The sequence below is a fragment of the Pristis pectinata genome, chromosome 33 (assembly GCF_009764475.1).
Source record: "Pristis pectinata isolate sPriPec2 chromosome 33, sPriPec2.1.pri, whole genome shotgun sequence".
NCBI lineage: Eukaryota > Metazoa > Chordata > Chondrichthyes > Rhinopristiformes > Pristidae > Pristis > Pristis pectinata.
In genome coordinates, this window is record NC_067437.1 from 13,066,896 (window position 1) to 13,085,584 (window position 18,689).

Below are 18,689 nucleotides of genomic sequence, written 5' to 3' on the forward strand. Positions count from 1 at the left end.
CCAGTCTGTGCCGCTCCCCTGGTGTGTGTGTGTGTGTGTGTGTGTGCCTCACCTGTTTGTGGAAACAATGTACAGATCACATTTCCTGTACAGTGTCCCAGCAAATCATCCTGTTTGTTAAATCCCATTGCATCATCAGACTCCACCATCAGCAGAGAAACCAAACAAGTAAGTAAAATATTAAACCCAAGACAGGATTTATTAATCATGGAATTATTTTAACAGACAGCTGTTTCCACAGTCCTAGACAAGGCACTTTCGTGTTCCAGTCTTTATGAAGATACCAGAGGCTCCAACACTACGGTTAATGCTGGCCCTTGTGGAAGAGAAAGAAACACTTGTTTTGGCACAGTGGTGTTACCTGGGGGTGGCCAATACCGTCCTTCACTAACTCACCAGTGAAGTTGCACAGTTATGTATGGACCCTGCATTCCTCACTGCCCAACAAACCTGCCACAAACCTTGGGCAGGTGAAGTGCTCTCAATAAAACATTAGATATTTCTCATCCATGCTGCTCCCACAGCCTCGTACACAGAGACACCCTCCCTGGTATTCTGTTCCTGGCAGCACTGGTACAGTAGTACAGGTACAGTAATGATGTCGTAGGTGGGTAATCCAGGCATCAGAACCACAGTCCAGGATTCTACCTTGAACTTGAATTTGGTTTCAAAGTAAGACTGGAAAGAGAAAGCTGGTCTCAGTAGAGGCGAGGCCATCGGATTATCACCAACATCCTGTTGTGGGAGGGAACCCTCCCTTCCTCCCCTTGCCCAGACAATATGTGACTCCAGACCCACTAGAGTCTGGAACAACCTGTCTGCCCAACTGGTTCTATCGAAGTGGGGATGGGAACCTGCCAGTACTGCCCACATCCCAGAAATTAAATAATTAAATACAGGATCATCCTGAAGCTACATTTCCAGAAATTTCATAAATATTCACCAGACATCAAAATTACACATTTTTAAATTAATTCCCAAGAATGAGAACTATAATCACTCAGTTTACAATCAATCATTATTAGAGGGAAAGTTCGAGACCAGAGTCTTTGTCCCTCCTCGCGATTCTACTCGCCCTCCCTGGCTCTTGTCCACCTCACCCCCATTTCCCTCCCACCACCACCACAATATGGTCTCCATTGTTCCTACACAAGGGCGTAATCTTGCTCGTTATCCACGCAGGTGGAGAATGTTCCGACATCCTCCTGTGCCTTGTAGATAGGGGAAAGCCTTTGGGGTGTTAAGAGAAGAGTCGCCAGCTGCAGGACACCCAGCCTCTGGCCTGCTCCTGTAGTTGGTTCAAGTTGAATTTCTGACGGGGTTGGTGGTGGGGGGCTTGGTGATGGTAACGCCAAGGGTAGGTGGTTGGAGATAGTCACTGCCTGATACTTCTGCAGAACAAATGTTCTGCCACTTACTCGAAGATGTGCAAATTCAACAGAGGCAGGAGTTTGAAGAATGCGGGAAAATTAGTGAGGAACTGATCCCATTCCAAAACGACTTAAATTCATATTTAGAACTAAACTAATACTAGAAAAGAATCTAGCAGTTGAAATCTATTGTAAACCATCTGCCTATCAATTGACAGTTAATTATGTGAACAACTACAACCGGATAGAACAACAACAGACAATCTGCTGGAGGAACGAACAATGTGTGTGTGTGTGTTGGGGGGTGCAGGGGGAAGGAACCGTCAACATTTCGGGTCAAAACCCTGCATCAGGACAGGAATCAAACTGGACCTGACACCCAAAGGACTGTATCAGGCCTGAGTTGAACTGATTTCCCAGACTTCAGATCCATGTCCACATTCAGATGGGCAGTAGCATGGAGTGAGCACAGCTCTGCTGCTATATCAGTGGGGTACAGTTTTGGTGGGGTTGTCACTGTACAGTTTGTTTTACAATGCAACGTGGATATGCTGCTGGTGAGGATGGGGCTCCTGCTGACACCGACTGCAATTTCAGAACTCTTTTACGGACCTGATGCAGCCACAAGGGGAAAATTCGTTGAACTGCCCTCCTTATTCTTGTTTGGGAGATGGAAGTGGGTGCACGTGAGCTTGAGGGGTTCCCCCATGGTCATCGAGGGTGGACAAGGAAGGAACGTGCTCTGCTTCCTGACCTACAGGAATGGGAAATGCTTATTCTCCAAGAAGAAAATGTGATCAGCTAGCTTTGTAAAAACAAACTTTATCTCTGATTGATTTGTCTGAGTGACCTTAAGTGCAATCTTCAGAATTACTTCCAAACACACTTTGAGGACGGTGCTTTCAAACATGAACCAGGTTTCAGGAATGGGTCATTGCCAGAGCGCATGTATTTTATGTACTGCTTTCACCAGCGAACTTCACTTCATACGACAGGCAGCATAGTGGCAGAGCCACTGCCTTGCAGTCCCAGAGACCTGGGTTCAATCCTGACCTCCGGTGCGGTCTGTTCTCCCTGTGGCTGCGTGGGTTTCCCCCAGGTGCTCCAGTTTCCTCCCACATCCCAAAGGTGTGCAGGCTGGCAGGTTAACTGGCTGCTGTAAACTGACCCTAGTCTGTTGGTGAGTGGTAGAATCGGAGGGGGAGTTGATGAGAATGTAAGGAGAAAATAAAACAAAACTGGGATTACCAGAGGATTAGTGTAGATAGATGTTGATGGTGAACACAGAGCCAATGGGCCGAAGGGCTGAATGACTTTATGAATGTCCACCATTACAAGAGACAGATTGTCCAAGTTGGCCATGTGCTGCTCCCGGGACCTCCTGTTGTACAGGAGGCCATATGGTGGTCCTGGTCACAACCTCCACACAAAGACACTGCCTGCAGCAAGGACCATCCATAACCCGTCCCCTGTCGTTGGAATACCATCTTGGCAACAGAACCTAAGGAGCACAGGAATATTGGTGAAGTGGTGGTGGGAGGGTGCTATTGCTTTGCTTGTAGTGTTTCACATCAATTTAAGGCAGAAAGTATTTAAATTTTCTCCAGGGCATGATATAAGGCAAGGTGTTTTACCTAGAGGTAGATAAACGTGGAGTGAATTATTTAATGTTGTTTAATTAGCTGTGAAACAAACTGGATATCAAGTAAATGAAAGCCGATTGAATATGTACATCAGGATGCGGAGCGCAGGGCAGCCGATGTCGCTCCAACCTGTGGGAGTTGATGGAGATCAAAGAGTTCCTCAGCAGAATTGTTCAGCACAGAAACAGGCCCTTCGGCCCATCAAGTCCGTACTGACTGTTGCACCCATCTCCACTAATCCCATTGACATGATTAGTGAGTATCGGCATCTTTGGCTCAGGGTCGTTGAGCTGGAGTCTTGAGTCGTGGGTTTTGTGGTGCTTCAGGTGTTGGAAAGTCCTGAATCACCTTCCGTGGGTTAGGTAGCAGTTGGGCAGTGGTCAGAGGCAGGAGGATCTGGAAGGGTCAGAATGGGGACCCAGCAGATGGTGTTGGAGGAGCCTTAGCCTGTGTACTTGTTGAATAGGTATGAGGCTCTCGTGTGAATGAGAACAGAGAGAGCGAAGTGATTACAGCACGGGGGCCATCCTATGAAAGAAGTAATAAGGCACGTACCATTGACGAATCAAGACACCACAGGACAATATACTCAGGGGGATAGATCTCTGCAATGGAAATGTAAGCCCTGTAGGCTGTTTTGCCTGCCCTGTGACAAGGTTAAAGACATCGTCTCAGGACTGGAGAGGAAGCAGGGGAAGGATTGAGCTGACGTGGTCCTCATTAGGTAGGATTAAGGAAGAAGGTCTGCTAAGGTTAAATTAACAAGCAAAACCACAAGGATGAGCCACTTGTAAACTGGCAGAGGGTTAAATAGAGGGTTTAGTCCCTGATTCAAAGACTGCTGAGGGAGTTAGTTGCCTAATTCATTGGTAGTCACACTGGGGAAAGAGGGAGCTGTTCTACTGGATCATGCTGTGATCAATGTCCTAGCAAAGTGGCCACACATGGAGTATTAAACTAAATAATGGGGAGGTGGGAAGGAAGGATTCGGGCAAGGGGAGAGTTAAAGAGAAGTGACAGTGCAGTATGGCATTAGGGCTAATGATAAGCACAGAGTTACAGGAAAGGTTGGAGCATATGATTTGTAACCCAAGGCAGCCAAGGTGGTAAAAGTCAGAAGTAAAAGTTCTTTATATAAGTGTATGAAGCATTCATAACAAGATAGGTGAATTGGTTGTGTAAGCAGAGGTAGAAGAGGCAACCATCACAGAGACACGGTTGCAAAGTGACCAATGTTAGGACATTCCGGGGATATGCAGAATCGAAAAGTGCCCTGATTATAAAGGATGATGTTAGGACAGTAGTGGCAAATGATCTTGGTTCAGAAAGCAGAATTAGTTCAAGAGGAGATAGAGAACAACAAATAAATCATTGGTGGAAGCTGGCTATCAGCCGACCAATAGCATCTCTACTGTTGTAGAGAGTGTAATCAAGGAGCATTATAACAAAGATAAGGGCAATTTATTACTTGTGAAGAATTAAATAAATGTTTTATTATTCCCGAGAAAGGCATACCATTGAGGAATAAAAACTTCATGCGGAAGTGGATCTATCAATGGTTAACTAAAGCAGTTATTTTCTCGTAGTTTCTTGTGACGTAGAAGGAAAACATTCCACTCATTGAGTCTATGCCAGCTCTCACAGCAATCCCATCAATCCAATTATGTCTCTTCTTAACTTAGGGTGCAGTGGTGTTAGATGGTAAGAAATGAATGCTATGTTATGAAGAACAGTGATAGGCCTGAGGACTGGGAGAATCTTGGAAATCAGCAAAATAAAATGATAAAGATGGAGAAAATAGGAACCTTTATCCTTTTATCAATCTTCATTAACTGCTTTAGTTAGAGACCGACAGATCCATGTTCCTGTGGAGTCTTTATCCCGCAATGGCATGTGTCATTTAATAATGAAGTATTTTCTTAATTATCAGCCACTGTTTTACCTACTGTTATATCTGTTAACCTAATTTCACAACCCATGTTAGCTAATCTCTCTTCATACCTAAGAAACTGCCATCATTCATCACTTTTGTGTCATCAGTGATGCTTCCTATTTGGATTTCCAAACAGGATTTGATAAAAGATTCCTCCACATGATAGGGGCTCATCATATTGAGGCTAATATTCGAGTATATAGAGGATTGGCTCACTAACAGAAGATAGGGATAAATGGGTCATTTTTAGACTGGTAAAGTGTGATATGATAGTGATGCAATCTCAGCTACTTATGGTTTATCTTAGCAGCTTATCTAAAGGGACTGAGTACATTGCATCCGAAGTCACAGAGGATACACAGACAGCTGGAAAGTTAAATTGAGATGACAATGCAAGGATTCTGCAAAAGCAGGCAGACAGGTTGAGTGAGTCACTTAATGCCACTTAAAGGGTGTGGGACTAATAAATGATGTGCCCAGAGAGATCTGGAAGTCTGTGTATAAGAAATTGTGAAAGAACGTAGATGCAGCAAGTAATCGGTAAGGCAAGCGGAAAGTTAGCCTTCGCTGGGTAAAGGATGGAGCACAAAAGTAGGGGAATATTGTTACCACTTTAGTGAGACTACACTTGGTTTTGCTCTCTGAAGGTTCACTATGTTGAGTCCTGTCACGAAGGGATTGTCTCACGAGGATGGATCGAGTAAACAGGGCTTGCACTCTCTGCAGTTTAGAACAGGAGGTGACAAGACCAGACGCTGAGGGGTTTGACATGGGAGCTGTTGGGCTGATATTTCCCCTGGTGGGGAATCTAGAAATAAGGGGCAGAATCTCAGAATAGGGGGTCAGGAGTCTGCAGGCACTTTAATATTTGGAATGCTGTGGTCCAGAGAGCCAGGGACACCGGGCACTGTGGGTACGCTCTGTGTGAGATGTTCCTGGATGATAGCGGAATTGGGGATCATGGAGATTGGAGGGAAGAGGGGTTTGAGGCTGACAAATGGATCGGTATAGTGGCAGAGCAGCATCCACTGGCTGTTCCTGCTCTTCCTCCTCACCTTCACCTCAACCCCCACTCAACACTGACCCCCCCCCCTCCATCTCTTTCCTTTCTCCTGCTCATTTCTGCCCCAGCCTTTTCCCTCCTCCCTCGCCCATCCTACATCCCAGCTCTAACCCATTACCGTCTCCCCCACCCCAACCATTTTATCTGCAGAGTTCTTACTGACCACGACGGGAAAAAACAAGCTAGTTCCTCACAAGTTGGAAAGTATTCTGACCAGCAGACGTGCGGAAGTATCACTTGGTGGCCTACATCTGAAAATCTGTTGTCCATTGCACAGACGATGGCCATCGAGAATCCTTCCTGATGAAGATTTCCTTGAAAGTCGTTTCTGAACTTTGGGTGTTGGACTGGGCATCAGTCATCAATGGCTCGGGGATGTTCATGGGGGCTCATTTATTTATTTGATTTGGATTTCATAAGTAGCATTGTGAAACCCACCAGCAGACCACTCGCTAGGAGAGCACCAAGAGCACAAAGTACAACTCCCTGTGAACAGTAAAAGACACGTCACCATTACTCTCAGGAGTTTGTACTGCAGGACAGGTACTGTAAAATACAGTAAAGCTCCTTCTACACAGTCCCACCAAACACTCTCAGGGCAAGTACAACATGGCTTAGACAAAAGCTCCCTCTACAGAGTCCTACCGAACACACAGGACGGGGTAGGTACAGGATAAACTTCCTGTACACCATACCATCAATGTCTGTCAGCCTAATCTGGAATTGCTGAGGTCCAATTCACGTGAGTTTACCCTGTATCTAGGTCCTTGGCTGTGCACTGCTTTATGTGTCCTTCACTTGAAGGAATCTACTTTCTTTGAAGATGAAATTGGAAAATTTTAAGGAAATTTGGAAGAGTGCCTTGCACCTCAGCCCCCAGTGGCACAGTCCATTGTTCAGGCTGGCTGCCACTGTATGGCCCTTGTGTACATGCACTTGTGACTGGGAGAACCAAGGGCATAATCACAAGGCTTCATTTAAGCCCCAGTACACCCTGATTTGGTACAGGTGTAGCAGCTACATTTTAACAAAGCTTCCTGGGATAAGGATTCAGCACCTGAATTCAAGGAATACCTGTGACTTATGGATATGCAGTGAAGGTTGCTCCTTGCTCTAGTGTACTGCACCGTTCCATGGTTCTATAACTTGCTGAGACCTTGAGGAAGAAATCCAACTCACATTATGTATCTAACTAACAGGTAGCCAGTATCTGACATTGGGATTGTCATGATATCAAGGCTGAATCTCAACTCCCACCTCTAAGATGGCAAGCAGGCTGCCCGGCTGAACCAGGTCTACTCTTGGGAGTTTAAATGGTGTGAGATTATCGAATGCTGGTGATCAGAAAATCCCGGTGTCCTCGTACAAGAAACACAGAATTAGGATCACCTACAGTAAGTAATTATTTACCGCAAGGGATATGGGGCACAAAAATTGGGAAGACTTACTGCCATAGTACTGGGGTTTGGAGTACAATACCTGGGCTACTATGTATAATTGTGATCTCCTTATTTAAGGGAGCTAGATTGAGTCGAAATATCGTTATAGGAGGATAGATTAACGGACTGGTCTCTATCACCATGGAGTTTAGAAAAATGGGGGATGACCTTATTAAAACATAGAAGGTCTTGTTGGGTATCAGTGAGGATGTTACCACAGTGAGGGAACTGAGAACTAGTGGGCATATCCACGGGATAATGGACTGAGATGAGGAGGAATTTCTTCTCTCAAAATGTGAATAGTTGAAATTTTTCCACCTCCAGAAAAGGGGAACATGCATGCCAAGAACATTTAAGTGACACAGATCCATTCAAGTTCAATGCCATTTTTTCCTCAGGATGGAGTCCAAAGACCACTTGCTTGGCTGAGCTGCCACCCATTTGGAGCACATTGAATGCTTCCTCTTCTAAGATCTCACAGAAAGAAAGGCCAGGAGTGCATTACTGGAGAGGATCAGTGCACATGGGACTGTACCCCAGCAAGGGGCAGTGCCCATGGAACTGTACCCCAGCAAGGGGCAGTCCTGTGGAACTGTACCCCAGCAAGGGGCAGTGCCCATGGGGCTGTACCCCAGCAAGGAGCAGTGCCTATGGAACTGTACCCCAGCAAGGGGCAGTGCCTATGGAACTGTACCCCATCAAGGGGCAGTCCCATGGAACTGTACCCCAGCAAGGGGCAGTCCTGTGGAACTGTACCCCAGCAAGGGGCAGTGCCCATGGAACTGTACCCCAGCAAGGGGCAGTGCCCATGGAACTGTACCCCAGCAAGGGGCAGTGCCCATGGAACTGTACCGCGGCAAGGGGTAGTCCTGTGGAACTGTACCCCAGCAAGGGGCAGTCCCGTGGAACTGTACCCTAGCAAGGGGCAGTGCCCTTGCACATGTACCTCAGCAAGAGGCAACACTTTCAGGAGAGGAGGTGGGTGTCTCTGTATTGAGACACCAAACCATTAAAGAATGATGAACGTGACACATAAGATATATCTACAGCTTTGGAATACGCCTCAAGTGTTTGCAGATCAAAGCAAGTTAACATCTGACCACCAGCCAAAGGCCCGGCACAGTTACTCACCCAACCGCCCATCTTGGAGATCCATGGAACCACCACCTCGGGGATAAATACTTCCAACCATTTCATTAAAGCAGCCAAAGATTCCACTTCCAAGATCTTAAAAACAGAACTAGACCAATTAGTCTGCTGTGGACAATATTGTGGCTGCTTGTTTCTATCTCCAGAATTAAATTCACGGCCTGTTGAGACACTGAAGGAGATTTAACCAAAGTTACAAGTGCCACCCTCCTTGTGAAGTGCTGGGTCTTCCCTCCATCCTCGATGTCTCTACTCTACAGATGTGGCCTAAAAAAAGTTTTATAAAGCTGCAACATGACTTCCCGACTTTTATACTCAACACCCCGATCAATAAAGGCAAGTATGTCGTTTGCCTTCTTTACCACCCTACCTCCTTGTGTTGCCACTTTCAAGGAGCTATGAACTTGCACCCCAAGATCCCTCTGTACATTAGTGTCCCTAAGAGTCCTGCCACTTACTGTATACTCTTTGTTGTCCGATTCGTCAGACTACTTGCCCAACAACCATGCGCCACAGTTTTCTCCAATGTTGAGAAGACAAAAACCATTACATTTGGCCCCATTACATATCCTTGCTGGAAATTAGGATTCCCCGAAACTGGGCTGGTCCCAGGCTGAATCAGAATCTTTGCTGTTTGGCGTTTTACTTGACTCTGAGCTTAGATTCCAGCTCCAGGGAATGTGATCGCTCAAAACGGAGAAGGTATTGTTGGGATGTGATTGACAACCTTGAGCCCATGTGTTGGCAGCACACAGAAGTCCAGCACAAACAGTGGAAGGAGTGCACCATGACCCAAACAACCTCCCTCCACATTCCCCCCGTCTGTGCCTTAAATTAGCCCCATCAGTGACCTCAGAACTTCACAGAACTGGAGTGGATGCAAGTCAACCTCAATCCCATGGGAACATCTAAGAAGGAGATTCCAACCACATATCCTGCCTGCTTCCACCTCCTCAGCATCAGCCATCCATCACCTTCCTCCACCAATCACCGTCTCCACATCGAATCCTGCAGCGTTCTTTCAACCCCATCATACCTTTACTTCTGGATGTCTGCCTCTTTGTGCAGCAACACATGGTCTACCACTAGTCCAACAACAACAGAGCTCCCTTTAGTTTCTCTGATCGTCCACTCCCTCTGTAGTGTCCCATCAAATATTGGGCAAGTTGGGTAAAGCTGCCTCTGAACCGTGCCATCAAAAATCTCCAGGGCAGACGCAGCAAAAGTTAGATCCACATTTAAGATAAGATCTCTTTATTAGTCACATGTACATCGAAACACACAGTGAAATGCACCTTTTGTGTAGAGTGTTCTGGGGGATGCCCGCACGTGTCGCCACGCTTCCGGCGCCGACATAGCATGCCCACAACGTCCTAACTTCCTTCCTTTGGCATTATCTTTCTATACTGACTCCCAGTGCTCCCAAGCCACTACCTTGGGAATGACATCCACCCATTTCTCAAGGCAGAGTTGATGACTTAATGATATGAGTACTCACTCTCGGCAAAAATAGTTTTGACAGGTAGAAGAAAAGGGCGAATGGGGTAACGCCTGTGAGGTTTTCTTTGCTGAATAAGCCTTTCACCAACGACTGCAGAATTTCCAGCGGCTTGCTGTCCTTTAGGAGAGGGAGTAACAATCTGAAAAATAACAAAGAAACAATGAGATCTCTACCTCCAAGGATCACATTAGTCAGCTCTTTATTCTGGCACATGGCAAATAGAAGGATGAGGTAACCACACCATGCATTTCCTGGACCACTACTGTACCGAAAGATCTGAGGGTCCTTGTACTTGGAACAGAAAGTTAGAATGCAGGTACACCAAGTAGGAAAGCAAATGAAATGTTGGTCTTTGTCACAAAAAAAGACGGTAGGCTTCCTACATTTGTTCAGGGTGATGGAGTGATGACAATAGAGTTTTGCGTAGTTTTAGTTTCCTTATCCGAGGGTGTACTTGCATTGGAGGCAATTCAGAGAAGGTCCATGAGGTGAATTCCAGAGTTGTAGCGGTTGCCTTATGAGGAATGATTTGACCAGACCGGACCCGAACTGAATGGAATTTAGAAGAATGAGAGGTGGTCTTATTTAAATACAAGATTATGAGGAGACACAAGAGACTGCAGATGCTGGAAATTTGGAGCAACACACAAAAAGATGGAGGAACTCAGCGGGTCAGCCAGCATTGATGGAGGGAAATGCTAGGTTATGAGGAGGCTTGACAGGCTGCATCCATTTGTGGAGGAAGCTAGAATTACAAGGCAGAATTTTGGAATGAGAAGTCACCAAACAGAAGAATTTCTTCCATCAGAGGGTCATGAATCTTTGGAATTGTCCGCCTCTGAGGGTTGTGGAGGTTGAGTCATTGAGTGGATTCAAGGCTGTGGTGGACATATTCCAGGACTACAGGGAAGTTGAGAGTTCTGAGGAACAGGTAGGAAAGTGGAGTTGAGCCCAAAAATCAGATCAGCCACAATCTTATTGAATGGTGGAGCAGGCTTGAATGGCCTACTCTTGCTCCCAAATTGGATGCTGCTATGGATGGTAGGCATCTCTCTGATGATAACGAGGGTTGTAGTTGAATGTCTAGGGTAGTTAGACTCTCTCTCTTGTTGGAGCCTCTTAATGCTTGATCTCTATGGGACTTGAAGATAACTTCCTACTTATTATTCCATACCTGAATTTGTCTACATCCTGCTGCCTTCAAGCACGAACTGCTTCGTTTTCTGAGATGCAAACTTTTCTAGGCACCATTTTTTACCCTGTTTCAAAATTCTTCCCCATCATAAACGAACCGGCCTTTAATTCCCAACATGTCCTTACATCCTTTTTGAACCTTCTGACAACTTCTAGTCCTCTGGCATCTCCACTGTACCTCCGGAGGTGGGCAAACCCTTGTGAAGTCTCCACCTTTCCTCAGCCACCCAGGACACAACCCACCCAGGCCAGGCAACTTATTTACTTAAAGCGAACCCTGTTCTTTCTTGTCTATCTTTGCACAATCCATTATCTTCAATTTTGCCCAGATGTTAGCTGCATCCGCTTTCTTGGAAAGGACTGGTAAAGGTGCTCAACGTTCCATAGGAAGCTTGCAGTTGTGTGAGAAAGAATGCAGAGGAGGTTCTCCAGGAAGCTGCCAGGATTAAAGGACTTCAGTTATGGGGAGAGATTGGAGAGGGTGAGCTTGTTTTCCATGTAGTGAAGGAAGCTGATAGAAGCATATAAGATTATGAAAGACAAAGAGCGGAGAAATAGTCCAGACACTTAAATAAGCAATAGAAGGATTGGGTTTAATGCAGGCAAATGGCATTTGTGAAGATGAGCAAAAAAGGTCGGCACGGACGTGATGGGCTGAAGGGCCCGTTTCTGTGCTGTTATACTTTATTACTGGTGCCAGAGTGTAGCGACTCATTGCAAGCTGCTGTCTGCAGATCTATCCATTACTTCTTCAATGTACTGATCTGATGAAATGATCTGTATGGACGTTATGCAAAACAAAGTCTTCACTGTAGCTTGGTCCATATGATAATAATAAACCAATTTACCAATCTAATGTTATGGTCCTGCCCTCCATTTTTGGTCCCAAATCAGCCCTCTGCTTACTACTCGTGTGCCTGTACAGGATCTGAGGGTGCTTTTATGCGTTCACTGCCTTTCTTTTCTCTTACTCTTCCTTCGCCTGATTTATTTTCCTTTTCACCTCCCCTCCCAGGTTATAGAACTTAGCCTGGTTCTTCAATGGTTCATCTGACATGCATCACACACCCCATTTTGTGCCTTAACCACATCTCTACATCCTTTATCATCCAGGGAGTGCTGCCTTTGGACCCCCTATCTTCTCCTCAGAGCACACTTCAAACATCTCTTTAAAGATCTCACATTACTCTATCACACTTTTACTTGCCAATCTTAGCCTGATCCCCTCCTCGCCCAGATTCTCTCTTCTCCATCACCAACCTTAACAGTAGGATGCAAAAAACGTCGTCCTACATAGATGGCATTGATGTCGTGAATGAGATTCAAGTATGACAACAACATATATCCATATAACATACAGGATACATGTCTAGATTTGACTTAGCTGCTGTTCTGTTTAGTTTAGTCACATTGTGCAAGCTATTTAAAAATAGTCCTACTTAAAAGCCGGAGAAAGGTTTTTCAACAGTGCTAAATAATTGATTCAATTTGTATTCAAGGGTAAGAGGCTTTCTCTTGAACTTTCACAGCACGTAAAATAAAAGTGTTTTTTTTTACCAGAGATTCAGACACAAGAAGGCAAGGGGGCAGAGATTCCATATGCTGATTCAGCGGTGATACATTGTTAACAAATAAAGAGTTTTGACTTCAAAGAGTTGGAAAAATTACATTTTCTGTAAATGTTTAAATGTAAACATTGTTATTTATTTGCTTAACCAAATGCAGAACATGCAGTCAATACTCAGCCAGCCAGGCAGGATCTGTGGAGTGAGAGACAGGGTTAACATTTTGAATTAATGATCTTTCAGCAGAAGTGGGAAATAAGCTATGCTGCAGAGAAAATGGTGGAAGAAAACACGAGATAGGAGGGAGACCGGGAGAGAGGGAATGAGACAACGTAAATGAAAGAGGGTGGTGAGTAACTGAAAGTGTCTGAGGAGGGGCAGGTAGGTGGGGACAAATTAAACCTAAAGTACTAGTGAGGAAGTGAAGGGTTAAGAATTGCAACCATACCTATAACTGGTAAACAAAAAAATATATATATATATATGCATTTATACTTCTTTAGCAAGGACTAGCAAGCTGCTGACCCACTAGTTAGGTTGGAATGTTAAGTATGTTAACTGCCTTTGTTTCGGGTAACGGACCAGTCCGATATGTCAGACGGTGGCGATACTGAGTGTAATTAACATCGGAGGTGAAGGCTTGGTCTGAACAATGAAGGGTGATACCTGCCTTTGAAAGCCTTGATTATAACTCAATTATACTAAGACAAGAGGTGTGTTAGCTGTCTCGGGATCTCTATAGCTTGACCGAAACTCGTGGCGCCGTTTGCATGGGATGTGCGTGACAATTCCTGTATAAATGTCTGTCTGCCCTTTGTGTGGGGAGAACTCAGGAAGCGACTCTCAGTGAGTGCTGAAGAGAATTCTCCTAGCAGTGCACTGCTAATAAAGGTAGTTGTTCGAATTGACCTCGTAGCACTGTGTTACTTATAGCGGACAGAAGGGGAAAATTGATTTCGGGACGACACTAGAAGAGGAAGGACAGAAAAAATAAATGTCATGTCACAGAGGACACGTCACAGAACACTGACTTATTTCAGATTTCTGGCCTCTAAATTGTTAGCTTGATGTAAAAATGCTTGAAACACCAGGCAGCGTCTGTGGGGAGAGAAACAAAAACATTTCATGTCGACAGCCTTTTAACATACGCTATTTTTAATATTTTCTGTTCTTATTTCAGATTTCATTCAACTGCAGTTTTTTTTTTGCTTTTGGATTATTAATTGGCTTGTTCATCTGTTTGCAAATTTTGAATATTTTTCAATTTAAAATGAGCCCTGATGACAGGAGTTGCTGCTCTCACAGACTAAAAAGAATGCAAATGCCGGATGTTATTTCCTTTGCCCATCACCATAAACCTACCTGGAACTCTTGGCTTGGGAGGGAGGCGCACACCATTGGGTGTGACCTCAGTGAAGGAAGTTCAAAAAGAAACAAAAAGGAATGGCTATGCTTTTGTACTACTGATGTCCATTAACTTACTTATTAAATTCAGCATCCTTGTCTAACTGCTTCTCCACTGTCTTAAAATATTGTAACACCTTTTGTACGTTCTGTGAAGTTTCATTCTCTTCCCGTCTGCTCCCGGACTCCACACTACAAGTCGCTGCTCTCGGAACCACTGAGTCTTTTCCATCGATGTAGCTGAGAAGGAGAATGATGGGGATTTACAATGATTTATGGAACCAGATGTGCTCTTTCCACGCGATGAATTTCACTGTCACACTACTGATTCATGAACTGCCTAGGACAATGGGTTGAACACTTGCCTTTTACCCCAGAAGGTGGATGGTAGTCCGGCTGAGGGTCACTTGTCCACTTCTCATGGGGTCTAAAGCACTAAGCTGCCTTTAATTCACTAGTTGACACATGAAAACACTAAGGCAGCAAGCATCACTGGGAAGCGAAACACAGTTAACATTTCAGCTCACCAAAATGTTAACTCTGTTTCTCTTTCCCAAGATGCTGCCTGACCTGCTGAGGTTTTCCAGCATTTTCTGCCTTCAAGTTGGATTTCTAGCATCTGCAGTTCTGTTTTTATTTTCATTTACGTTCTGTCGAAGGTTGGAGTCCTCAAGAGCGTGGGTGGTGTGGACAATATGTCAGATTGGGAAAGCCTCCTGTAAATTCTCTGTGCTCCAGCCTTCCCCCCACTAGACCCACTTGTAAACACTGACAGAAGCATTTCTATACCTACAGCCTTCCAAACACTCCATGAGTGATGGAATAACAAATCTATTACAGTTCTTTGACAAGTGCAGAATTGCTAGGACATTAATAGTGGGAGATTTCAGTTACTGAGGCCAACAGGGATCCAGTGTAAAGACAATGGAATTCCCTGACTGCATTCAGGAGAACTTTGTTTACAGCAGGCCCCATAAGTGGGGCAAATCTTATGTTTAGTTTTGGGGAATGAGGCAGGGCAGGGGAGGGAGAATCGGTAGGAAAGCACGCTTCTTCTCTTCTTCCCTTTCCCAGCCCATCTCTTTTTTTCTACCTTTTTTGTTCCTCTCTCTCCTTACCTTTGCCCCATCCCCCGGTGGATCTGCTCTCCCCTCCTCCCCAGCGCCTGCCCATCACTATCTCTTATCTGCATCAACATACCACCACCTTATGCCCACCCCGCCTCCCCTCTTTTGTCCACCTATCACTGCTCTGCTTTTCCCTCCTATATATCAGGCTTCCCCTTTTCCTATCTTCAGTCCTGAAGAAGGGCCCTGACCCGAAACGTTGACCGCCTGCTTTTCTCCACGGATGCTGCCTGGCCTGCTGAGTTCCTCCAGCGTCATCGTGTTTTTCGTCTAGATTCCAGCATCTGCAGTCCTTTGTTTCTCTACAATTTAGTTAATCTTAGCGCAGTTTTGGAACAGGACAAACATTAAATAGGAGAAAAGATCCTAAATTAGGGTGAGGCCTACTTTTTTCTACAGAGAAGAGATTGGAAACAGCTGTGCAGTTAAATTAGCCTCAAAATGATCAGAGGTATTTAAGCAGAAGCATAAAGGAGCTCAGAGTAAATATTCCTACAGAGCAGAGTGTGGGACTGTTATATCCAGAGAAACATGGAGGACAAGGTTTACAGAGGGCAGGATATGCAAAAAAGAGAAACTATATTGGACACTGAGAGACTAATACGGCAGGCAAGGTCTAAAGAGTGTACGAGTGGTATTAAAGGAGGCAAAGACAGAGTTTAAAAAAAAGTAAAATCAAAGAAAATCCAAAGATATTTGTAAGCACATGAAAAGCAAGAAGATGGGGAAGAGTAGGGCCTATTGGGAACCAAAGTGTAACCTCTGTGAGGAGATGGATGTTGTAACTGTCTTCACAAAAGATGGGGATTGTATTTATCAATAATGCTGTAGTTAAGGCACAAGATTGTGAAACAGTAGATGGGATAAGCATACTAAAAAGGACATGTTAAAGGGGTTATCATCTGTGAAAATGGATACGTTGTGGATGAAATATATCTCATGAAAATCAAAAAGAAAAAAATCACAGATTCTGGAAACCTTAAATAAAAACAGAAAATGCTAGAAATACTTAGCAGGTCAGGCAGCATCTGTGGTGAGAGGAACAGAGTTAACGATTCAGGTCAGAGACCCTTCAACAGTTCTGAGGAAGGGTCTCCAATCTGAGACATCGATTCTTGTTTCTCTTTCCACAGCTGCTGCCTGACCTGTTGAGTATTTCCAGCCTTTTCTGTTTTATATGATAAACATCCTCGGCTCTTAACAGAAACAAATTGGTGGAGGCTGGGGAGTGGGAGAGTGGATTTGCAGAGACTTTGGCTACAATTTTTCAATCCTCCCTGTCTGCAGGAGCACTGCCAGAGGATTGGAGGACTGCTAACATTGTGCCGTTGTTTTAGAAAGGCAGGAAGGGGCAAATTGAGCAATTACTGGCCAAGTTGTTCAACTTTGTGTTGGGAAAATTACTGGATGAGATTCCAAAGAATAGAATTAACCTTTATTTGGAAAGGCAAAGATTAATCAGGGTTAGTCAGCATGGCTTTGTTATGTGTCTGACAAATGACTGATTTTGTTTGAGCAGGAAACAAAGAGGGGTGCACAGGGCGGTGTATTTGATGTAGTATACACAGATTTTAGCAAGGCTTTTAATGAAGTCCCACACAGCTGCCTGGTTAAAAAAGCTCAGGTGATCCAAGGGAAAGGGGCATATTGTCGAAGTTGGTTCAGTGTAATGGTTGATGGTTGACTGGAAACCTGTTGCCAAAAAGAACTTGGGGTGTACTTGAAGAGCTGAGATCTGTGGAGGGGGAGAGATGTGCTAGAAGGCAGGATTAGGTTGCTTGGCTCTTTTTGGACTGGCCCAGACACGATGGCTCGAATGGCCTCCTTCTGTTTTGTAAACTTTCTCTGATTCTGGGAATATTGGGACTCTCCTCGGTGACCCGGTCACCACTTCCTGAAGTGACTTTTTCTGTAACAATCTGTATGTCTCTCCATCATCCATTCCCAACCCACTAAGTGCCAGAAAAACTGCACTGGATCCCAGGAAAAAATTCTGAAGCACACCTAGGGAAGCCCGTAAACTGGAAAACCATCAGGAACCCCTTCTAGTACAGACACACACCAGGGAATCACTGTAGGAATTCCCAAGGACACCCAGTGTACTGATGTGAGCCTTTGGATCTCTCTTCCTCAAGGGCTGTGAAAGCAGAGCCTTGGAATACTTTTAAGACTGAGATAGATGGATTCTTTACCATTCAAAGGGTGAAAGGTTACTAAGGGTAGTTGGGAATGCAGAGTGAGGTTACAATCAGGTCAAAAGATGAGGCAGGTTCTGGAGGATGTGTACTCCTGGGAACTGTGGGTTCATAATGCTCCCGGGGCAGCACTCTGCAAAGACTGAGCCACTCTCGGGTGCACCCCCCAGATACCAACCCCCTCCCAGGGACTCTCCAGTGTTAAGCAGGAAGTACAGAAGCCTGAAGTTCCACACCACCAGGTCCAGGAACAGCTACTTTCCTACAACCACCAGGTTCTTGAAGCGACCTGCACACCCCTAACCCTAGCCCAGCAACGGAACACTGCGGACCACCTCTTGCACTGCCGTGGACTTGTCTCTGATTATGGTTTTCTTGCACTAATGTCTTGTTTTTGCACACTTTTTTTTCGTCTTCACTATCTTGTATAATTTATGTTCTGTATGTTGTCTGAACCTACATGCCTGTGATATAAGCAAGATTTTAAATTGTACCTGTACCTCACCGTCCTTGTGCATATGAAAATAAACTCGACTTGACTTAAAACTGTTTCAGAAGAGAGACAGGGAACAGCACGAGTGTGATGCAGATCGCAGGCCAGATGTGGCAAATGGTTTGGGAACTGCAAGGAAGAATAAACAATTTGTACCTATGAAATGCTTGCATGATGTTGCTGGTAACCTCACTCAGGACACCTCTGCCTTGATCTTGACTGCAGCTAGGAATCGCTTTCTCCCGGGGCTCAGTGTATCCGCAGATCCCTCGCTCCCGGGGCTCAGTGTATCCGCAGATGCCTTGCTCCCGGGGCTCAGTGTATCCATAGATCCCTCGCCGCCAGGGCTCACTGCAGCTGGGACCATTGCAGAATGCTGCATGTTCTAGTATTAGATCAGCAGGGAAAGAACAAAAGCACAAGGGGCACTCTTCTGCTTCCTGGGACCTTTCTGAATTAAAAAACACAGATAAGAGTAACATTAATGGCTTGGACTGGGCAATCTTGGTCACCTACGAGTCTTGGGATCAATGCAACCATTAGCCTTGGGGTCTACGAAGCACACACTCCAGTGAGATTCAACGTTGGCTGGGACATGTGCCCCACCGTCGAC

At 45.1% G+C, this 18,689-nt stretch overlaps 1 protein-coding gene across 4 annotated transcripts in view; it reads right to left on the bottom strand.

Annotated features, from left to right (window-relative positions):
• Positions 1-216: 216 nt before the first annotated feature.
• Positions 217-18,689, bottom strand: part of LOC127585673 (uncharacterized) — a 37,609-nt gene continuing 19,136 nt past the window's right edge. For 2 of the 4 annotated variants that reach the window (XM_052043325.1, XM_052043328.1), the window contains exons 6-10: positions 18,233-18,527; positions 14,340-14,501; positions 10,096-10,237; positions 8,580-8,675; positions 241-6,495 (exon numbers count right to left, since the gene is read on the bottom strand). In XM_052043325.1, the coding sequence (XP_051899285.1) occupies positions 6,403-6,495; positions 8,580-8,675; positions 10,096-10,237; positions 14,340-14,501; positions 18,233-18,527 (788 nt within the window). In that variant the 3' untranslated portion in view covers positions 241-6,402. Of the gene's footprint in view, positions 6,496-8,579; positions 8,676-10,095; positions 10,238-14,339; positions 14,502-18,232; positions 18,528-18,689 lie in introns of all 4 variants that reach the window. The other 2 variants (XR_007958551.1, XM_052043326.1) reach the window with 2 other exon arrangements.